Source organism: Octopus sinensis, linkage group LG3 (genome assembly GCF_006345805.1).
Source record: "Octopus sinensis linkage group LG3, ASM634580v1, whole genome shotgun sequence".
Taxonomy (NCBI): Eukaryota; Metazoa; Mollusca; class Cephalopoda; order Octopoda; family Octopodidae; genus Octopus; species Octopus sinensis.
In genome coordinates, this window is record NC_042999.1 from 85,569,986 (window position 1) to 85,589,324 (window position 19,339).

Here is a 19,339-nt window from a genome sequence, read left to right on the forward strand (position 1 = left end):
GCTTCACCACTTCATCCCAGGTCTTCCTGCGTCTACCTCTTCCACAGGATCCCTTAACCGCTAGGGTGTCATACTTTTTCCCACAGCTATCCTCATCCATTCTCGCCACATGACCATACCAGTGCAGTCGTCTCTCTTGCACACCACATCTGATGCATCTTAGGTCAAACTTTTCTCTCAAGGTACTTACACTCTGTCGAGTATGCACACTGATATGAGACATCCATTGGAGCATACTGGCTTCATTCCTTGTGAGCTTATGCATGTCCTCAGCAGTCATGGCTGTTTGTACATGTATGATACAGTCTACCTTTTACTCTGAGCAAGAGGCCTTTTGTCACCAGCAGAGGTAAGAGCTCTCTGAACTTTGCCAGGGCTATTCTTATACTAGCAGCTACACTTTCAGTGCACCCTCCCCTGCTACTGACTTGGTCACCTAGGTAACTGAAGCTATCAACTAAGTCTAATTTTTCTCCTTGAAATATGGCGGAAGTTGTTCTCTGCACATTTTCAGTGTTTATTGCTCCTGAGAATCTGCCACATACAAAAACGATCTTCCCAGTTAGCCTTCCTTTGATATTGCTGTACCTCTTATGTGTCCATAGCTTACACTGGATTTATCTTATAGCGTTTCTACTTACGCCTTTTCTACAAATTGAGCAGGGCCATCTACCTGAAGGGATTTGTGGTTTGCCTGCCTTCCTACTTATAAGGACTTTGGTTTTAGCTAGGTTGACTCTAAGGCCCTTCGATTCTAATCCTTGCTTCCACACCTGAAACTTCTCCTCTATTTCTGATGGTGACTCAGCAATTAGAGCAAGGTCTTCGACATAGAGGATCTCACAGGGGCATCCTGTTTTGAATTCCTCTGTTATTGCCTGGAGGACTATGATAAATAGGAGGGGGCTGAGGACTGAGCCTTGGTTGACCCCTACCTCTACCCGGAATTCTTCACTGTACTCATTGCCAATCCTCACCTTATTGACAGTGTTTCTGTACATGGCTTGCACAGCTCTCACTAACCATTCATCTATCCCTAGTTTCCTCATTGACTGCCAGATAAGGGATCGGGGTATTTCTCCTGCAGCTGTCTTACCAGAAATATAGCATCAGTGGTGCTTTTCCCTGGCACGAACCCAAGCTGCATCTCATTTAAATTGACTCTCTCCCTAATTAGTTGGGCTATAACCCTCTCCATGACCTTCATTACCCGATCCAACAACTTGATACCTCTGTAATTATTTGGATCTAATGCATCACCTTTACTTTTGTAGCAGTTGACTACGGTGCTGCTACACCAGTCATTTGGTATGATTCCTTCGTTTATCATCTGGTTAACTATACAAGTGACTAAGCTATAGCCAACACCGCCAGATATTTTGAGCATGCAATATTATTTGTAATTGTAAAATTTTCTATAAATCTTTTGTGCAATTTAAATTGATTTCTGATTTAAGAATAATTAAATTTCTCAAGTTAAAATTGTATTTTAATGGTCTAAAAAATATTTATTAGGTTTGAGGTCAGCCATGGTCACAGTTAATGACTATAACCAACTCATGAAAGATTTTCCATTGAATGACTTGTTGGCGGCAACAGAGCTTGATAGAATTCGAGCTGCTTTACAAGCCATTTTCAATCATTTAAAGAAAATTCGACCAACAAAATATCCAATCCAGAGAGCATTAAGACTTGTTGAAGCAATTTCAAGAGATCTCAGTACACAATTGTTGAAAGTAAGTGAAAAATTCTGTTTTACACAATTTTTTTTTTTGTAAATATTTGTGATGCTCATAAAATTTCAGTAGCTTGTCTTCCTTTTCTTAATTTTTGTATAATTTGCTCTTTTAGGTTTTGGGAACTCGAAGACTCATGCATATACCTTATGATGATTTTGAAAAGGTGAGTTTGTTTTAAATTTTTTTTATTTGCAGTTATATACAGTTGCTATTGTTAAATTGGAAATAATCCTTCAAACAGAGTTACTGAAGTAAAATTAAAAATTTTTTTTTTTGTTCAGGTTATGTCTGCTTGCTTTGAAGTATTCAGTACTTGGGATGATGAATATGATAAGCTTCAAGGTCTGCTGCGAGACCAAGTGAAAAAGAAGAGAGAAGAACATCTTCGCATGGTGTGGAGAGTAAATCCTGCTCACAAACGCCTCCAAAGTCGTCTTGATCAAATGAGAAGGTTTAACTTGGTTTTTAATTTTATTTTGTGAATTTGAAAAATGTTGATTTTAAGATAGAAAAAAAGATAGTTACATTTCTTTAAATGCTGAAGATAATGCAGTAGATGAAATATTTGAGCTAGTTTGTTGTGGTTTTGCAGATTTAAATTTTTTGTAGAAATTGTCAAATTTCATCTACCATGGATATGATGTGCATAAGAAACAGTTTTGAAACACTTCAAAGCTGCAATTGCTTATTGTTGCTTATATTCTAGAAATCTCTGAGACTTGATCATAGTTCCTATGGGAAACTTTAAAATTTTGTAATTTTACTGTAATAGTAGCTATTTTGAAATTATAATATAGTAATATCTTTATAAAAGTACTGTTTGATCTAAGATTGACTATGGAAGGACTAGTATATGAATGAGTACGATCTAAGTATGTTCTCAATTGCAAAATCTCAACAGAAAATTTAATTTCGTAATGAGATGTGAAATAAAATATCTTCTATTCATCATAAATCAAGAGATAATGCTAGTTATATGATTATGAAGCAGTATGTTTCATTTCCTTGTTAGTATTGTGCCATCTCACATTCAAACTATGCTGAATCCCACTGTTTTCCTTCAATTGCTTCAATCTTGCTAAGGAAGTATATTTACATAATCATTTTAAATATTATATAACCTTTGTTTTGGTAAAGATATTGTCATTGTGAAATGAATGTCTTGTTTATTTTAATATTGTTAAAATAAGATGAGGTACACTAGTAATAAATTTTAAAAGTTGCTGTTTTAATTTGATGTGGAAAACTTTTTAATTTATCAGTTTTTATTTCTATATTTCTTTTCTTTAAAGTTTGTGAATCTACCAAATTTTGATTTTTACAGATTCCGCCGCCAACATGAACAACTACGTCAAGTGATTTTGCGTGTGTTGCGGCCATCTCCCAGTAAAGCTCGTGCTGGTACACCCTCAACTGAAGAACCTGAACCCCAGATAGAACCAATGGTAGATGAAGCTGCTGATGCAAATGCTATTGAGGTAAAAAAGAAAATCAATATAATTATTTTAGAAGTAATTGTGTAATTTTAGTAAGTTGTTTTAGCTTTTAAAGTAAATTTTTAGATAAGTTGATTAAGGCTGCTCAGTGAGTAAGTGATGACTCCTCGTTGTAGTTTATTTTACCACCATGAACTATGTAAAATTATTTAGTTTCATTAGGAAATTAATTTAGCATACCTTTTAACCAGTGAAGATACATGGCTTAGTGGTTAGGGTAATCAGCTCATGATCATAAGGTTGAGCTTGATTCCTGGCAGCATGTTGTGTCCTTGAGCAAGACACTTTTCACATTACTCCAGTCTACTCAGCTGGCAAAAATGAGTTGCACCTGTACTTCAAAGGGCCAACTTTGCTACACTGTCACACTGAATCTCCGGGAACTACGTAAAGGGTACATGTCTGTGCAGTGCTCAGCCATTTGCACTTGAATTTCATGAGCAGGCTGTTCTTATTATTGGATCAGCTGGAACCATCGTTGTCATAATCAACGGAGTGTCAGTAAAACCATTTAACTCTTTCAATGAAACAACTGAAAAAGCCAAATAGGGAGACTCTACATGATCACTTGACCAACTCTAAATAATAGCAAAATTTTCTTAAATTACATCCTATTATCTTTAAAAAAAATTAAGGAAAAGGTGCATTTAGTAATGTCTGATAAAAGATAATGGAACATCTTTGAGATCTGCTTGATTAGAGTGGAAATTAAACAGCAATTACTAAATGCTTTACTGTTCCTGCTTATTTGGACAAACTGAATTTATTTGTTTATATTAGTTATATCACTGGATATTTCACTGCTTTAGTGTATTTGCTACCCCGAGTGAAATGTAGATTTCATAAAATTGCAAATCATTTGAACATGGTTATATATGTTCCTAACATAGCAATGTTCAAATTTTTGTGATTTAAGTTTGAATTTGACTTTAATGTTGTGAAAGGCTGTAGAATAATGTTAAGTGTGAGATCATTGCATACAAACATTTAAAACAAAACTAATGATAGTTTATCTCCTTTTTGTATTTGATTTAAATGGTTTCTTGTATTTTTAGGAAGTAAACTTGGCTTATGAAAATGTGAAAGAAGTTGATGGCCTTGATGTTTCCAAAGATGGGACTGATGCTTGGGAAGCTGCAATCAAAAGGTAAAAGGTTATTCTTTTTTCAAAAAGTAGATTTTATTTGATATCTAAAATTATATTGACTACACAGTAAATATTAACTTCTCATTTGTAGATATGATGAAAGAATTGATCGGGTTGAAACCAGAATCACAGCAAAATTAAGAGATCAATTGGGAACAGCTCGTAATGCGAATGAAATGTTTCGCATATTCTCCCGATTCAATGCCCTTTTTATTCGGCCCCACATCAGAGGTGCCATCAGAGAATACCAGACACAACTCATTCAAAGAGTTAAAGATGACATTGAAGCATTACATGAAAAGTTCAAAGTAAATAAACTTTCTTACTGTTCTGTAGCTAGAAGCAGTCAGGAAAGCTTTTTATTTTCAATATTTAAAAACTCTTACATCTTTCATTTTATTTCTTTTATTTGAAATGTTGGATATAACTTTTAGTTGAGAGCTACAAAGTTGGATTCTCTGTATTGACACACTGGCCATTTTTTCCTGTCTATAAGGTTATTTTACCTGTTCCTTTACGATGTTTCATAGTTATTCTACTGTGTTTGAGATTTCCTTCATTTCTAAAATAACTTAATTTCACATTTATTGGAACTGTTATTGTGAAATCTAATTTTGGCATATTTCATAATAATTACTTTCTCTATATCTTTGAAACATAGGTCCAGTATGCACAAAGCAAAGCTTGTCGTATGAGTAAAGTAAGAGATTTACCTCCTGTTTCTGGATCCATCATATGGGCTCGTCAGGTAAAAATTTGATTCAGTAAAATTTACAGAATTTTTTTTCTTGAATAATTTGCAAACCTGATTTGAAATATTTAAATATACATATGATTAAATTATAAAATTACATGTGATTTATTTAAATTTTGGTAATTCACAATCAGATTAAAGCAACTGGTTATAATATAATTTTTTAAAAGCAATATGAAATACATTCATTTATTTGAAGCCATTTCTTAGTTCTTAATTATAAGTTGATTATTTTTTAAGACAAACAATGCAAATTTAGATTGAAATACTTTCTGCTTAAAGATTGAACGACAGTTAAGTGCATATATGAGACGTGTTGAAGATGTTCTTGGCAAAGGATGGGAAAATCATGTTGAAGGCCAAAAGTTGAAGGGAGATGGTGATAGCTTCAGAGCCAAGTTGAATACTCAAGAACTGTTTGAAGAATGGGGAAGAAAAGTAAATATAATTTTGAAATATTTTTATCCATTGATGTGATATAATTGTGATTTGTTTGTTTATTTTTTTTTTGTTTGACTCTATAAATTACTAAATATATTGTAACTGAGATGCAATAGGAATACAGCGAATATGATTTACATCTGAAATCTATTGTAAGTTATTCAAATTCAGATACGACTTGTGAAGTTTTCTTTTCTGATACCCTGAAAATGTAACAATCTTTACTCCGCAGTACCAATTCTATCTTAGCAAACAAAAGAATATATCAGTATACAAAATTTCTTCTATGCAATCTTATTAACTTGCCCAAACTGGATATTATATGTTTTCCAAGACAATGTGTACATTGTTCCAAGCTGGATGAGGATCTTGTAGATTATGTTTTATGGATCTGCTACCTGTTTCTTTTAAATTTCAATTAAATGGTTCCAGGGTTGAGTTAACTCAATAAACAAGAACTTTAATGAATTGGCGGAATGACTTGACTCAGTATAGGAAACTGGTCTGGGCATTGGTTGGATTAATATACAAGTTTGAAATAAGGTTAAGAATATGGGATCCCAAGAATATTTAGTTAAGTGATTCACGTAATTAATGGAAAAGTTAATTGAACAATATTGCAGACTAAAAATCTAACATAGCATTAAATTACTAGGAAACTAATGAAAAATATGATATTTAAAAAAATGTATTAATGCTGTTTCACAGATTTGAGTGTTGAAGCAGTTTTGTTGATCTATAATTTTTATATTTAATTTTCCAGGTTCAGCAACGACAGCTCAGTGTTTCTGGCCGTATTTTTAGCATCCAGAGTACCAAATCAAGGCAAGTGGGGAAAGGAAATGTATTGAGGCTGGTCGTCAATTTTCAGCCCGAGATCATCACTCTTTCCAAAGAGGTAAGTTATTCTTGATGGAAACATGAATAAACAATATAGTTTAATAAATGGAAGTATATTTTTCTAATGGATTTATGTTAGAGGTTTATGGAAAATTTAGTCACTTTTAATTAATTAAATATTATACTTATTAAAATATCTTTTGTTTCTTAAATTATCATTTACTTTTATTACTTCTAAAATATTACAAGTATAGCAGTTAATTAAAACTGATTTTCTAAAAGCTATTTTGTCAGTTATTTTGCTAAAAATAAAGCTATTGACCCATTTCTTTCTGTCTTTCTATTTGGCCCTTTTCATATTTTTGATTTTAAAGTTCAATTTATCTGTCATGATTAGCAACATTTAAGTAATTAGTGTTCTCATTTGACATGTTACATTGTCATTATCATCATTTTCATCACTGCTACCATTAAGATATCTGGATAAGTGACCTTCATTTAATATATCTCCAACAATTGCAAATCCTCATTATTAAGTACTTATATTAAAGTCATGTAAGTCACCTCTCTCAACATTAATCAAAAGCAATAAGTGGGTCTAATTCATAGAATATTTTATGTGCTACATTTGTTCAATTATTTCTTTTTTTTTTATCTTCTACAGGTTCGCAATTTACGATGGCTGGGTTACAGAGTACCACTGGCCATTGTGAACAAAGCTCATCAAGCTAATCAACTTTACCCATTTGCTATTTCTTTGATTGAAAGTGTTCGTACTTATGAAAGGACTCTTGAGAAAGTAAGATCTGAAATATATTCTTTAATTAATTTATACTGGTTATATCATAGGTTTTATGTCTACTTTGCTAGTTGGTAAGAATTAGATGGGTTATCATGGTCCAAGTCACTACTCACAGAAAGCTACTTCTAAAGATAAGGCATTCATACTTGTCATTTAGCTTGTTACATATAGCTGGGATGCCCTTCCTAATGCCTACAAATTATGTACTTGTGGCAACATTATTCTTCAGTAAGACTTTACTAGAAGGGCCTCATAACCCTCATTCCTCTGCTCCTTTAGCCACCCACTTTACAGTGTAAACAGTTGTATAGGAGAGTTGTGCTTGTAGACAGTAAATGTAAATTTGAAGAGGAAACGAGTGACAGAAAGGCTAGACATGAGTATTTGAAAAGGGGTGATAAGAGTGTAAATATGAGTGTAGAGAGTATTCAAAAGAGGGCATGTATATTTGTTAGGGTGACTGATGAGAGGAATTGGAGTGAAAGAAGAAAAAAGACCAGAATAAGTGGGAGGTATGAAGGAGGCAGGGTTTGAAGTGGTGTTGAGAGGAGAGTGATAATCAATGGTAGAAGTGACCAAAGGTAAGGATGATAGATGAAAAGAATAGTATAATGGCAAGAGTCTGGGCTATTTGGGTTGAAGGAGAGGAAGTGGTTGGCAGTGGCAGAAATGGACAGAGATAGAGGAGAGGATGTGATAAAGGCATGAGTAAGGGAGGAGCGGCAATAAAGGTGGTTCAGGGAGAGTAAGTGCAGGCTGGCAGCACCCCTTTGTGAAGTTAGTATATCGGATGGTTAGAAATAATGTTGATCTCACGTGTCGTCCTATATATATATATATCTGGGTCTGCTGAAGAGCAAATGGGCAGAGTAGTGTGGATGGTGTACTCAGCATAGGTGATGGAGGAGATAAGTTACAGACTATGAAAAGTTGGGGTGAGCAATAGGTAGTGGAGTGGGGCAAGCAAAAGATGTACGGTGGTGTGGAAGGTGTGTGTAGGCCTGGCAGGATAAAAATACTGCGACTTCTGAACATTACTCTTCAGTTAGAATGTGCATCACTGTAAGTGGACAGCTCTTTTACAGCACCACATATCAATCAGTATGGTTCTTTATCTCCTCCATGGGATGCAGCATCAAGTTAGCCTTCACTATTTTGTCCCATGTCTTTTTTTGGTCTCCTCCTTCTGCAGGTTCCACTAACTTCATTGTACTTGGCACTTCTTTATGTAGTAGATTATATATAAAATGTATTTTTTGGGGATAAATTAAGTAGATAAGGTTTTGTTATATCTTTCAGTTAGTTACAAAGAAAAATTTGTTTTTATCACTTGGTTATATCTTTATAGGTTGAAGAAAGATCCTCTATTATATTGTTGGTAGCTGGATTGAGAAGAGAAGTTCAAAACCTGATTTCAGAGGTAAGTAATAAATTTTAGAATAAAATTTTCATTTAATCTCATCAAATTTAACATTGAATAATAGAAGGCTTCTCTTACACTGCTACTTATGTAGAAGCTGTCTTAGTTCATTTTGATAATTCAATGCATTGCAAGTGGGCTTCAGTACATGGAAACTGGTCTTGAATCCTGTATTATGTGTGTATGTTGCTAATAACTTTTGTGAGTGTGTATCAGCCAAGGATATAATCCTTGTTGAGTAACTGCAAAACCAGTGACACTTTGTTCCTCTAGCCATCAGAAATACAATGAAGCAGTGATCGACAGCCATTTGAATGTTATAACCAACTACACTATTGTTCACACAGATATCCTAGGAGTCATTAAATGGATAGCAAAAAAATGTAGATTTTTTTTTTTTATATCCTTATTGTAGAACGACATGTTTAGGTATTTTCTTCAATCTTTTGAAGAAACCGTTTGAACTAGTCCACATTAGAACATCAGTTCACATTTTTCTCTAGTTACATCTACATCTTTGACTCAGGTCCTTCCTAAGTATCATCAACTATCAATTAGGTTATATGTATATGTAAATAATTTTTTTTGTTTTTGATTTGTAGTTGTGCATGATGATATCTCTAATGTTTTAACTTTTATTTTAGGGAGTTGCTTTAGTTTGGGAATCCTACAAATTGGATCCTTATGTTCAAAAGCTTGCTGAAACTGTGTTCAATTTCCAAGAAAAGGTATGTGTATGAAAGCAAGTTTATTTATATTGCTACTCCAGTTGATTCAACATTTCTTAGCCTTATCTTTACAAATTGTATTATGTCTTTCAGAATTTTTGAAGTATTCTCAATGTTGCTTATTTGTAGGTTGATGACTTGCTTGCTATTGAAGAGGAGATCTCAATGGAAGTTAAGTCTCTTGAAACCAGTGCCTATCAAACCTCTACTTTTAGAGAGATTTTAAGCAGAATACAGAAAGCAGTGGATAATCTGAGTTTGCATTCCTACTCCAATTTACCTCAGTGGGTAGCAAAACTTGATCAAGAAGTATGTATTTTCTTTAATCATTTGAAATAAAATTTTGAATAAATGTTTATGCACATTTTGAAAGTTAAGGAAATTTAAATATATTTAGATGTTGTCAGTTCATGTAAAAACGAAAAAAATCTCTGAACCTCCCGATTGTTACTTGCCTTTTGGCTTACATCTCTCTGAATTTTTGAGCCAGCATCTTCCTGTTAGACTGCAGCATTGTAGTGTGTGCCAACTGGTTCCTCTGTCTGCAGCTCTGGGAACAGTTAAAAATTTAGAAAAGGATTTAGGAAATTATTGCTTAGTTTATTTAATTAATCGTTCTTATGTTTAACAAAATTATGATAGCATGTTCTACAATAATTATGAATTTTCTAAAGCCTTAAATCATATTTAAAAAAAATTATGTTGTATCTGAATACTCCTTGTGGAACGTTGTACTGTGGCACACCATTTAAGAATCAGTGTCTTAGATTGTATCCAAAAAAAGACAGTTTGATTAATTGGCAAGGATTCACTTGGCAACACATTTCAAGCACTAGCTCACAGATGTGCTTTTCCTTTTGTTTGCCTCGTCTGTAAACTACTTCACTCCACTAAGTTGAATCTTACTTGTCTTTTCTACTTTTCATCTGCATACTGTCTCCCTGCTCAGGTCCCACACTAAGCATTTGATTCTCTTTGATTTTTTTTCCTGTTCAACTTTGAATTTCTATCCTGCTTAAATATTTTCAGCAAAGATGTACTTATAGAATTCAAGCATTAATCATCACTTTCATCAAAAAATTCATGCAATCCACTATTGACTAATGAAATAAAGTCCAACTTTATATTTTTAAGCATTGAATAATTTTGATGATATGGTTTATTGTTTTCCTCAAGTAAAATTTTGAAGAAGATATTCATGATAACAAACATTTTGTATTGAAAGTCAATTTGTTTTTATGATAGGTTGAAAAACGTCTTGCAACTCGTTTGGAAGCTGGTTTGAAAGCATGGACTCGTTGTTTGAAAGGAAAGAAAGAAGATCAACTAGATCGTTCCATGGACACTGATGCTCCTCAGCAACAAGGTCATAAACCTGGAGGCGAGCCACAAATTAAGGTTTGTTTAAAATGCTTTTGACATATTCAGTGGCAGAAACAAAATTTAGTTGTTCAACATAAAAAATATTGCTGTTTATTATTCACTCCAAATTTGTGAATTATAGAAGTAGACATTGGATACTGTAGAAGACTCAGTGACAGGAAACTATAGACAGGTATCTTGCTGAAGCATAGAAAATTCACTGGCCGCCATGCTGAAGTACCACCTTTAGTCGAACAAATTGACCCCAGGACTTATTCTTTGTAAGCCTAGTACTTATTCTATCAGTCTCTTTTGACGAACCACTAAGTTATGGAGCTGTAAACACACCAAAGCGGGTGTCAAGTAATGGTCGGGGGACAAATACAGACACAAACATATACATATATATATATATGACGGGCTTCTTTCAGTGTTAGTGGTTGGACATGACTTTAGAAAGCCTATGTGAGACATGATATACTATTCTTTTGTAAAAATATGTAGGGTCTGAACTTATAGTATCTTCCACTTATGCTTAATAAATAAAGTATTAATGTTGTTCAGATAATTTACCCAGCAGGTGTAGCAGTATTATAATATTTAAAATGTCAAAGGTGAGGTGAAATGCTTAGCGGTATTTTGTCTGTCTTTATGTTCTGAGTTCAAATCCCGCCGAGGTCAACTTTACCTTTCATCCTTTCAGGGTCGATAAATTAAGTACCAGTTGCATACTGGGGTTGATCTAATCAACTGGCCCCCTCCCCCAAAATTTTGGGCCTTGTGCCTAGAGTAGAAAAGATTTTAAATGTCAGTGTAAGATTGGCAGTTGAAGGCTATTTAATCCACTTTTAAATATCTGATGAACTCATTGTTTAGTTAACTGAAAACTTATTCATCATTTCATTGACCTAGTGTCTAGCATTAGTTGTTGCTATTAATATATTTGTCAAAGCTAAACTGGAATTGACTATAAATAAAAACTGATAAGTGACTGAGACCTTTGGAGATATGTTGTGCTTAAGAAGACCTGGCAAGCCAAGTGAGACTGAAACCGTGGCCTATGCCAGTGCTGCATAACCAACCCATTTAAGAGTATCCTTCAAACATTGGGCAATAATCTCCACTTGTGAAGACCTATCGAGGCAAGTGAAATCATTGTTGTGGCTGATGACAGTACTGCCTGACTGGCACCCGTGCCAGTGGCATGTTACAAGCACCATTTGAGCGTGATCGTTGCCAGTGCTACTTGACTGGCTCTTGTGCAGGTGGCACGTAAAAAGCACCATTTGAGCGTAGTTGATAACAGTACCGCCTGACTGGCTCTCATGTCAGTGGCATGTTAAAGCACCTACTGCATTGTCGGAGTGGTTGGCATTAGGAAGGGCATCCAGCTGTAGGAACTTTGCCAGATCAGATTGGAGCCTGGTGCAGGCTTCTGGCTCACCAGCCCTCAGTCAAACCATCCAACCCACGCCAGTATGGAAAGCAGACATTAAATGACAATGATGATATTTTATAAATGAAAAAAATAAAAAAATATTCATGTATATGAATATTTATGAAAATGTATAAAATGTATATGAAAATGTATATTTAAAGAAGTTTGATCTCCTGAGTTGTTTATTCATTGTAATGGATATTGAAATGAAAAAATTATTTTTTTTAGGCTTTAGTACATGAATTGAGAATCACAAACCAACTTATCTATGTCAACCCACCAGTAGAAGATGCCAGATATCACATCATGCAAGAATTATTTGCTTGGGAAGCTATTGTTACAAGTCTTCCTAGAATTCAACATTCTCGGTATCAGGTAAGCTATTCATTTCTTTATTTAAAAATGTATAATTTCAGAAATTAAATTGTTACAAACTTTTTATGAAAATCATACAGATATATTCTTAGTTTAGATATATATATTTTTTTACTTATGAAGATGGAAATTAGGCATTTAACTGTTGATCTGGATTTTTTGTACTTATGTGATATTGTTAGAATTGTTTTGCTGAAGCATAATTTTGCATATATGAAGTATGTTGGAGTATTTGTAATTAAGGCACATTGCTTAGTGCATTCGGCTCACGATTGTAGGGTCGCGAGTTCAATTCTCGGTGACGCTTGTCCTTGAGCAACACACTGTATTTCACATTGTTCCAGTCCACTCAGCTGGCAAAAATAAATAGTATCTGAATTTCAGGGGGCCAGCCTTGTCACATTCTGTCATGCTGAATCTCCCCGAGAAGTATGTGAAGGGGTACATGTGTCTGTGGAGTGCTCAGCCACTTGCATGTTAACCCCATGGGATAGCTGTTCTGTTGATCGGATGGATCAACTGGAACCCTCATTGTTGTAAGTGACTGAGTACCAGTAGTATAATTTAAAGTTACAAATTATGTAGTAAAATTTTGAATTTGAGGTACTTATACATATGTTACTTGTATTGATAATTCTATACTTGTTTGAGATTCTGTGTCAAATTTACCTTTCTTTTCTTATTAGGTGGGGCTTGATGTGGAATCAGAGCTTGAAACAACATATCGTAGTCTCTTGACAAAAATGCCACAACGAAAATCTGTATTAGAGGATGCTTACGAAGCAATACAAGTTACAGTGAAAGAATTCCAAGACTATGTGGAAGTAAGTTAAAATTGTCTATAAATATTGTGTTCAAACATGTATTGCAAGAATTTGGAATGAGTTAATTTTGACCTGCAAAAAATATTTTATCAGTAATCAAAATAAAGGCAGAACTTTATCATATCTGAGAAGGAAGATAATAGTAGATTGTTTGTATTATGTATACCACTAAAAGTGCAGTTTTCGAAATGTGAAAATATCTCTATAGTGTGTCAATTAAGATGCTCTGGTTTTGGTAGATGTTTCTAGATGATAAGGGTTAATATTACTACAAATTCAATAGGTTTTGGTGGTAAATTTTTAATTCAAGATCTTTTTGTTTGGATACAGTTTGATATCAAATGGGTTTAACCATAAAATTTTATATATGTAATCATTTCAAGATGATAATTCACTTCTTTTCTACTTGCTTGTTTGCTGCATTAGTTCCGAAACTCTAGCTACTACTTATACTTAGGGCAACATTCACCCAGTATGGGTTTAACCGGCTCTGACAGTCAGCCCTAACAATACTTCTGCTTGCAGCCCAAAAATCCAGCTTGCAAATTCGATAAATGTCTCACTGGGAGAACAACTGTGCTGCATAGTACAGATGCCATAGTCATCATTTGTTAGTGAGTTGTACAGTTAATGTACGGAGTTTCAGTGGGAATACAAATTCACATGCAGTCCCTGGTCACATTCATACACACTTTGGGGTAGTGTGATCCCTAGCAGTTCATCTTGCCATTGATTGTCAACGATCGCAGAGGATTCTCTTACCATGTCACTGCCAACTATAATTGGAGGTGACTTGGTCACAGATGTAACCTGGGTTTGAAGTGGATGGTACACATGCTATTTAACTCATAGCTGGGATCCTAACAGGTACTACTATTCCTGGTCAGAGTAGACCTGGGAACAGTAGTGGCTAAGAGGTGGTTCCACACACCTCAAAACCCTGAAACTCCTGCATCAAAGCCCCATTACCAGATGCAGTTTAAAGTCTTATCCAGGACTCTGTCTACCCACCCATCTAGTCACGCATAGATGTTGTGTGTGTATATAGATTCAGCTCTAAATATCTTTTGTGGAATACATTAAAGTGTTTATCGTTCTTATTTTCAAATAAGGTCTGGTTGCGTTACCAAGCATTGTGGGATCTAAATGCTGATACACTGTATGGCCGACTTGGAAATAACCTTCATGTATGGATGGCAACCCTCGAAGAAATTAAGTAAGTCAATTTTTCAATAATTCATTTGAATTATTTTGAGATAATATGTAATATAATATATAATAATATAACATATATTGTATTATTACCCTTCTCGTGTAAGTGAAAGCAGGGTATTGTAATCGTTCATCTTTGTGTGTTTGCAAAATTACTGGAAAATGGCTGAACAGATTTTCACCACATTTGGCAGAATATTCATTGAGTGAGTGGCTCGAAATGAACATTTGGTTTGATTATCTTTAAAAAAACAAAATAAAAAAAATTTAAAATTGAACTTATAAATTTCCCAATAAACTAGTGGTCGTATTTTGTTCACTTTCTTTTTCATATGAATCGACCCTTGTCTGTAAGTGTATGGATCACGGGGTACCTATGCATGTACAAGTGTACATACATAGATATGCAACTATGTGCACAAGCGCATAGTGATGGATTCGCGGGTTATGTTTATTTACGACTTGATTTCTTAATTTTAGTGGAGTAAAAATACCTATAATGGTGATGCTTAAAAAAAATTTTTAAAAAAGAAAAAGAATTGAGCATGCAAGTTTCCTGATAAGCAAGTGGTCATATTATTTTGTTCACTTCCTTTTTCATACAAATCAACCCTCGCCTGCATGTGTATAGATCATGGTGTACTTGTGTGTGTACATACATACATAAATACATAGAGACATATGTGACTTTGTGTGTGTACACTCATGGATTTGAGGGTTTTATATATTTGTGAGTTGATTTAATTTCACTGGAGTATAAATACCTATAATGGTGTTCATAGAGAAAAAAAAAAAAAAAATTCAGTTCAATTAAAAAGCATGGGTAAAACACTAATTTGCAAAAAAGTTTATCCGTGTGCAAAGTAGGCATTGCCCCTCAATGCCTTTTTTTTTTTTTGTTTTAATTTTTAATAGTTTACCTTAAAAGATTTGTATAAATTTGATATATTCAAGTAAATGTTTTTATCTAAATTACCATTTCTTTTAAAAAAATTTTAGAGCTTCTCGCAAAACATTTGACACTACTGAGACACAAAAAGAAATTGGCTCAATTATTGTTCAGTTTGGAAAGGTAGGTTTGCAATTTTTGTATATAAATATAAAATGTTTACAGTTTCATTTTCCATTTCAATACTTGAAAAACACTACAAATATAAATCACCAAAGATGGTAGTTTCTCCAGGTAAGAATATCTAGCTGTAAAATTATGACTAAAACAGGAAATGTGTGCTACAACACTGGTAGCCTGTCTAAGATGGCATTAACTCTAATGACACAAGGTTGAGGGAACTCTTTATAGATCCAATCCTCTCTGTTATATCACTTGGCTATATGAGTGAGATATTGGGTTTACATGATACATTACAGGCTACCTTTCTAAGAACAGTAACTTGGCTAAATGATAATGGGTACTCTCTAGTCAGCCTCACAGGGGACAATTTTTCCAGTGCTGTTGTTGTAAATAAAATCCACACTGCAAAGTGAATGTTATAGGAAAGTCATCCAACCATAAAAATTACCATAATGGATTGTATGTATGAGACATGAATTCCAAAAGCCAGGCAAGTTATTTGTACAGGGCAGTAACTCTGAATACAATCTGATTCCTTTAGTAATTTTAAGATTTGTATTGTATGCTTGTTTTTTAGGTTCAATCTAAAGTGACATTGAAATACGATTCTTGGCACAAAGAAGTTCTTAGCAAATTTGGAACACTTCTCAGTAATGAAATGAAGGACTTCCATGCTTCAGTATCCAAGGTAAGTCAATGAAAATATTCATATATGTTAACAAACACCACTAATTTATTAAATTGTCTTTTTTGGTATATTCTAAATATTTCAAAAGAATGAAAATAGTCATCATTTAATGTTAGTTTTCCATACTGCCATAATGAATGAATATTAACCTGCTGAGACTCCCTTCGGCCATGACTGACCATGGGATTGCACCCTCCCATGCACAAGTCCAGGCAGGGTTGTTTATGGAAAATCAGCAGTTGCCCATGCATACCAGCCTCCCTTCTCCACGCCACTGATGTTATCCAAGGGAATGGCAAGTGCTGATACAGCTTGGCACCTGTGATGTCACAACTCATTTCTACAGCTGAGTGAACTGGAGCAATGTGAAATAAAGTGTCTTGCTCAAGAGCACAACACGCAGCCCGTCCGGGATTCAAACTCACGGCCTCACATTTGTAAGCTTGATGCTCTAACCACTGAGCCATGTGCCTTCACTATGAATATTAACCACTGCTAATAAATTATGTAAATTACTAAATGTTACAAAAATGAGTCATAAGTTAATTCAAAAGATGTTTTATGATTAGATAGATGTAGCAAGTAAAAATATTTTAAGATCTGGACATTGGAAATAGGAGTAAATGCTGAGAATATGATGGCATTCATAGCTACTTGCATATTTTGAAAGTATTGTTTTTAACTAGTAAAGCTATACTGTTGCTAATTGCTACACATTTGATTGTATATTTGTCAGTAAGAAAACTAAATATAGATGAATGATTTCAGACCAATTGCTCATACTTGTATATGAATCAGAACTGATGACAAACTTCATGAAAAATTTAATGTACTGGCAATATATTGAAAACGTTCTGTGCTTAAAGCATTCTTCTCTTTAAGTCAGTTATAGTAGTTCTTCACCTGATTCAGTTTGTGAAGGTGTGAACTGACTTTTGGTCTGAGTTTTATGGCAGATCATCTACAAAGAAATTCTAAATTTGACTCTTAAAAATATTTTTCTAGCATTAATGCAAAATTTAATTTTCATTTGTTGAAAGAGAAGATAAAGGCTCATGTAACAAATTTTAACTTCTATGTTGAAGTCTTGACTTTTTTGTTCTTTGAAACATCTAACCTAAATATATAACTTAGTGAATTCAAGTGCACATGCAATACAGCTATTTCTGGACAGGCTTTATAAGTAGTTGTATGCTTGTTATTTATATTTAGTGTGTGTTTAATGATATGAATTGTTAATAAATAAACTGTTTCAATTATTATTATTTTAGTCTCGAACTGAACTTGAACAGCAATCCATTGATACAGCCAATACCTCTGAAGCTGTTGGTTTGATAACTCATGTACAATCTCTGAAAAGAAAAATGAAGCCTTGGGAAAAACAAGTTGCAGTAAGTACTAATATTATATCATTTCTTAATACATGGTATTAGAATATTTATGAATAATTCCATATTCCAGTAATAGTGAAATAGTAATTTTGATTTGTCAGAAGGTTTAAATATTTTGGCATTTGAAGTTGAGTAAAAAATGGCTTTAGTTTTATTTTAAAATATGAAATTCAAGATCTTAGTAATCTAGTGGGTCTATATCAGTCTAATCTAATGGAATTAAAAAATGTATTCAAAATTATAGTTAAGTCAGTGTTTTAAGCCAACTTAAAATTGAATATTGGTGATAAAAAGTAGTTGAGGGAATCTTGGTATGCAAGAAGGGGTTAAAGAGGGTGTGGGTGAGAGGGATGGTTTCAAGGATAAAAGTCTAAAGTATTTAGAGATACTTGTCTTACCCATAAGCAGCACACCTGCATTCTCTCTTTAATTAACTCTTTCTACTCTGCTTTGGATTTCACTTCTCCACATCTGTTTTTCTCTACATTGGTTTTTTAAAAATCCATTTACTCCTACCTCACTTTCTCTTTTCTCAAAACAAGTCAGCCATCCCTTACAATTCCTCCATTTCTAGTACCTTTGTAATCGAGACTGACTTTGAGGATTTCCTAAATGCTCCTCTTGTTGACATGGACCTGTCTTCAACCCCCTATTCTTCTGCAGAACCACTAACAATTTCTTTCCCATCATCTTTCACCCCATCATCCCACTTCTCAAGTATGTCATCCTCGACAATTTCCATTTTTCTAATCTGATACAGCTATTCTTCTCATCTTTACAGAATCCCCTTTCCTCTCATTTAAACATATTTTCGAGCCATTCACTTAGAATTTATTAAATAATTCTTTTATATATTGAGTTCAAGTTTTGCAATGTATTTATTGCCTCTTGGTGAAACAACAGATTTTATATGAAATTTCTGTTTCATGAAGAAGTAACAGATTATATATGTATACACACACACACACACAAATAAAACTTTTTTTCTATACTAGATGTATAAAGAAGGACAGCGTATTCTTGAACGCCAACGCTTCCAATTTCCTCAAACCTGGCTTTATAGTGACAACATTGAAGGTGAATGGAGTGCATTCACTGACATCATTAAACGAAAAGACTTTTCTATCCAAACTCAAGTTGCAAGTCTGCAGATGAAGATTGTATCAGAAGACAAAGTTGTAGAAAGCAAAACTTCTGATTTGATGACTGACTGGGAGAAAGAGAAGCCAGTAGAAGTAAGTTCTTTTTCTTTGTAATTTTTTGAATTGTGGTACTTCTAGATTTAAAATATTAATTCAAACAAAATACAATTCTGAGCAATACAACTAGTTTAGCTTTTATGAGTTTGAGTTTTGTGTGGCACATAAGATAGGAGCTATTGATTGATAAGGTCAAATTTCTTTATGCTTTCTTATTTTCACCTTACTGCTTATAATTCTTTATATTTGTGGGCTGTTAAAAATTTTTACTAACAGTATGAGAAAATGTTTTTACATTTAGCTGTAGTAGTCTAGTAAAGTGCAAACTACTTTCAAATTAATTAGCAGAGAATAGGGTTGCTTTTATGAGGAATGATGGATAACTTGAATATGAATTTAGAGAAAAGAGTA

General features: G+C 33.8%; 1 protein-coding gene across 2 annotated transcripts in view; it reads left to right on the top strand.

Moving 5' to 3' along the window:
• LOC115209064 (cytoplasmic dynein 1 heavy chain 1) overlaps window positions 1-19,339 on the top strand; it is a 112,321-nt gene that overhangs the window by 13,166 nt on the left and 79,816 nt on the right. For both annotated transcript variants that reach the window (XM_036501118.1, XM_029777142.2), the window contains exons 6-26: window positions 1,516-1,736; window positions 1,852-1,902; window positions 2,021-2,190; window positions 3,064-3,217; window positions 4,291-4,382; window positions 4,474-4,690; window positions 5,044-5,130; window positions 5,419-5,574; window positions 6,341-6,475; window positions 7,082-7,216; window positions 8,568-8,639; window positions 9,284-9,367; window positions 9,497-9,676; window positions 10,613-10,765; window positions 12,396-12,542; window positions 13,229-13,366; window positions 14,479-14,582; window positions 15,578-15,650; window positions 16,228-16,338; window positions 17,610-17,729; window positions 18,725-18,964. In XM_036501118.1, the coding sequence (XP_036357011.1) occupies window positions 1,516-1,736; window positions 1,852-1,902; window positions 2,021-2,190; window positions 3,064-3,217; window positions 4,291-4,382; window positions 4,474-4,690; window positions 5,044-5,130; window positions 5,419-5,574; window positions 6,341-6,475; window positions 7,082-7,216; window positions 8,568-8,639; window positions 9,284-9,367; window positions 9,497-9,676; window positions 10,613-10,765; window positions 12,396-12,542; window positions 13,229-13,366; window positions 14,479-14,582; window positions 15,578-15,650; window positions 16,228-16,338; window positions 17,610-17,729; window positions 18,725-18,964 (2,840 nt within the window). The remainder of the gene's footprint in view (window positions 1-1,515; window positions 1,737-1,851; window positions 1,903-2,020; window positions 2,191-3,063; window positions 3,218-4,290; window positions 4,383-4,473; window positions 4,691-5,043; window positions 5,131-5,418; window positions 5,575-6,340; window positions 6,476-7,081; window positions 7,217-8,567; window positions 8,640-9,283; window positions 9,368-9,496; window positions 9,677-10,612; window positions 10,766-12,395; window positions 12,543-13,228; window positions 13,367-14,478; window positions 14,583-15,577; window positions 15,651-16,227; window positions 16,339-17,609; window positions 17,730-18,724; window positions 18,965-19,339) is intronic.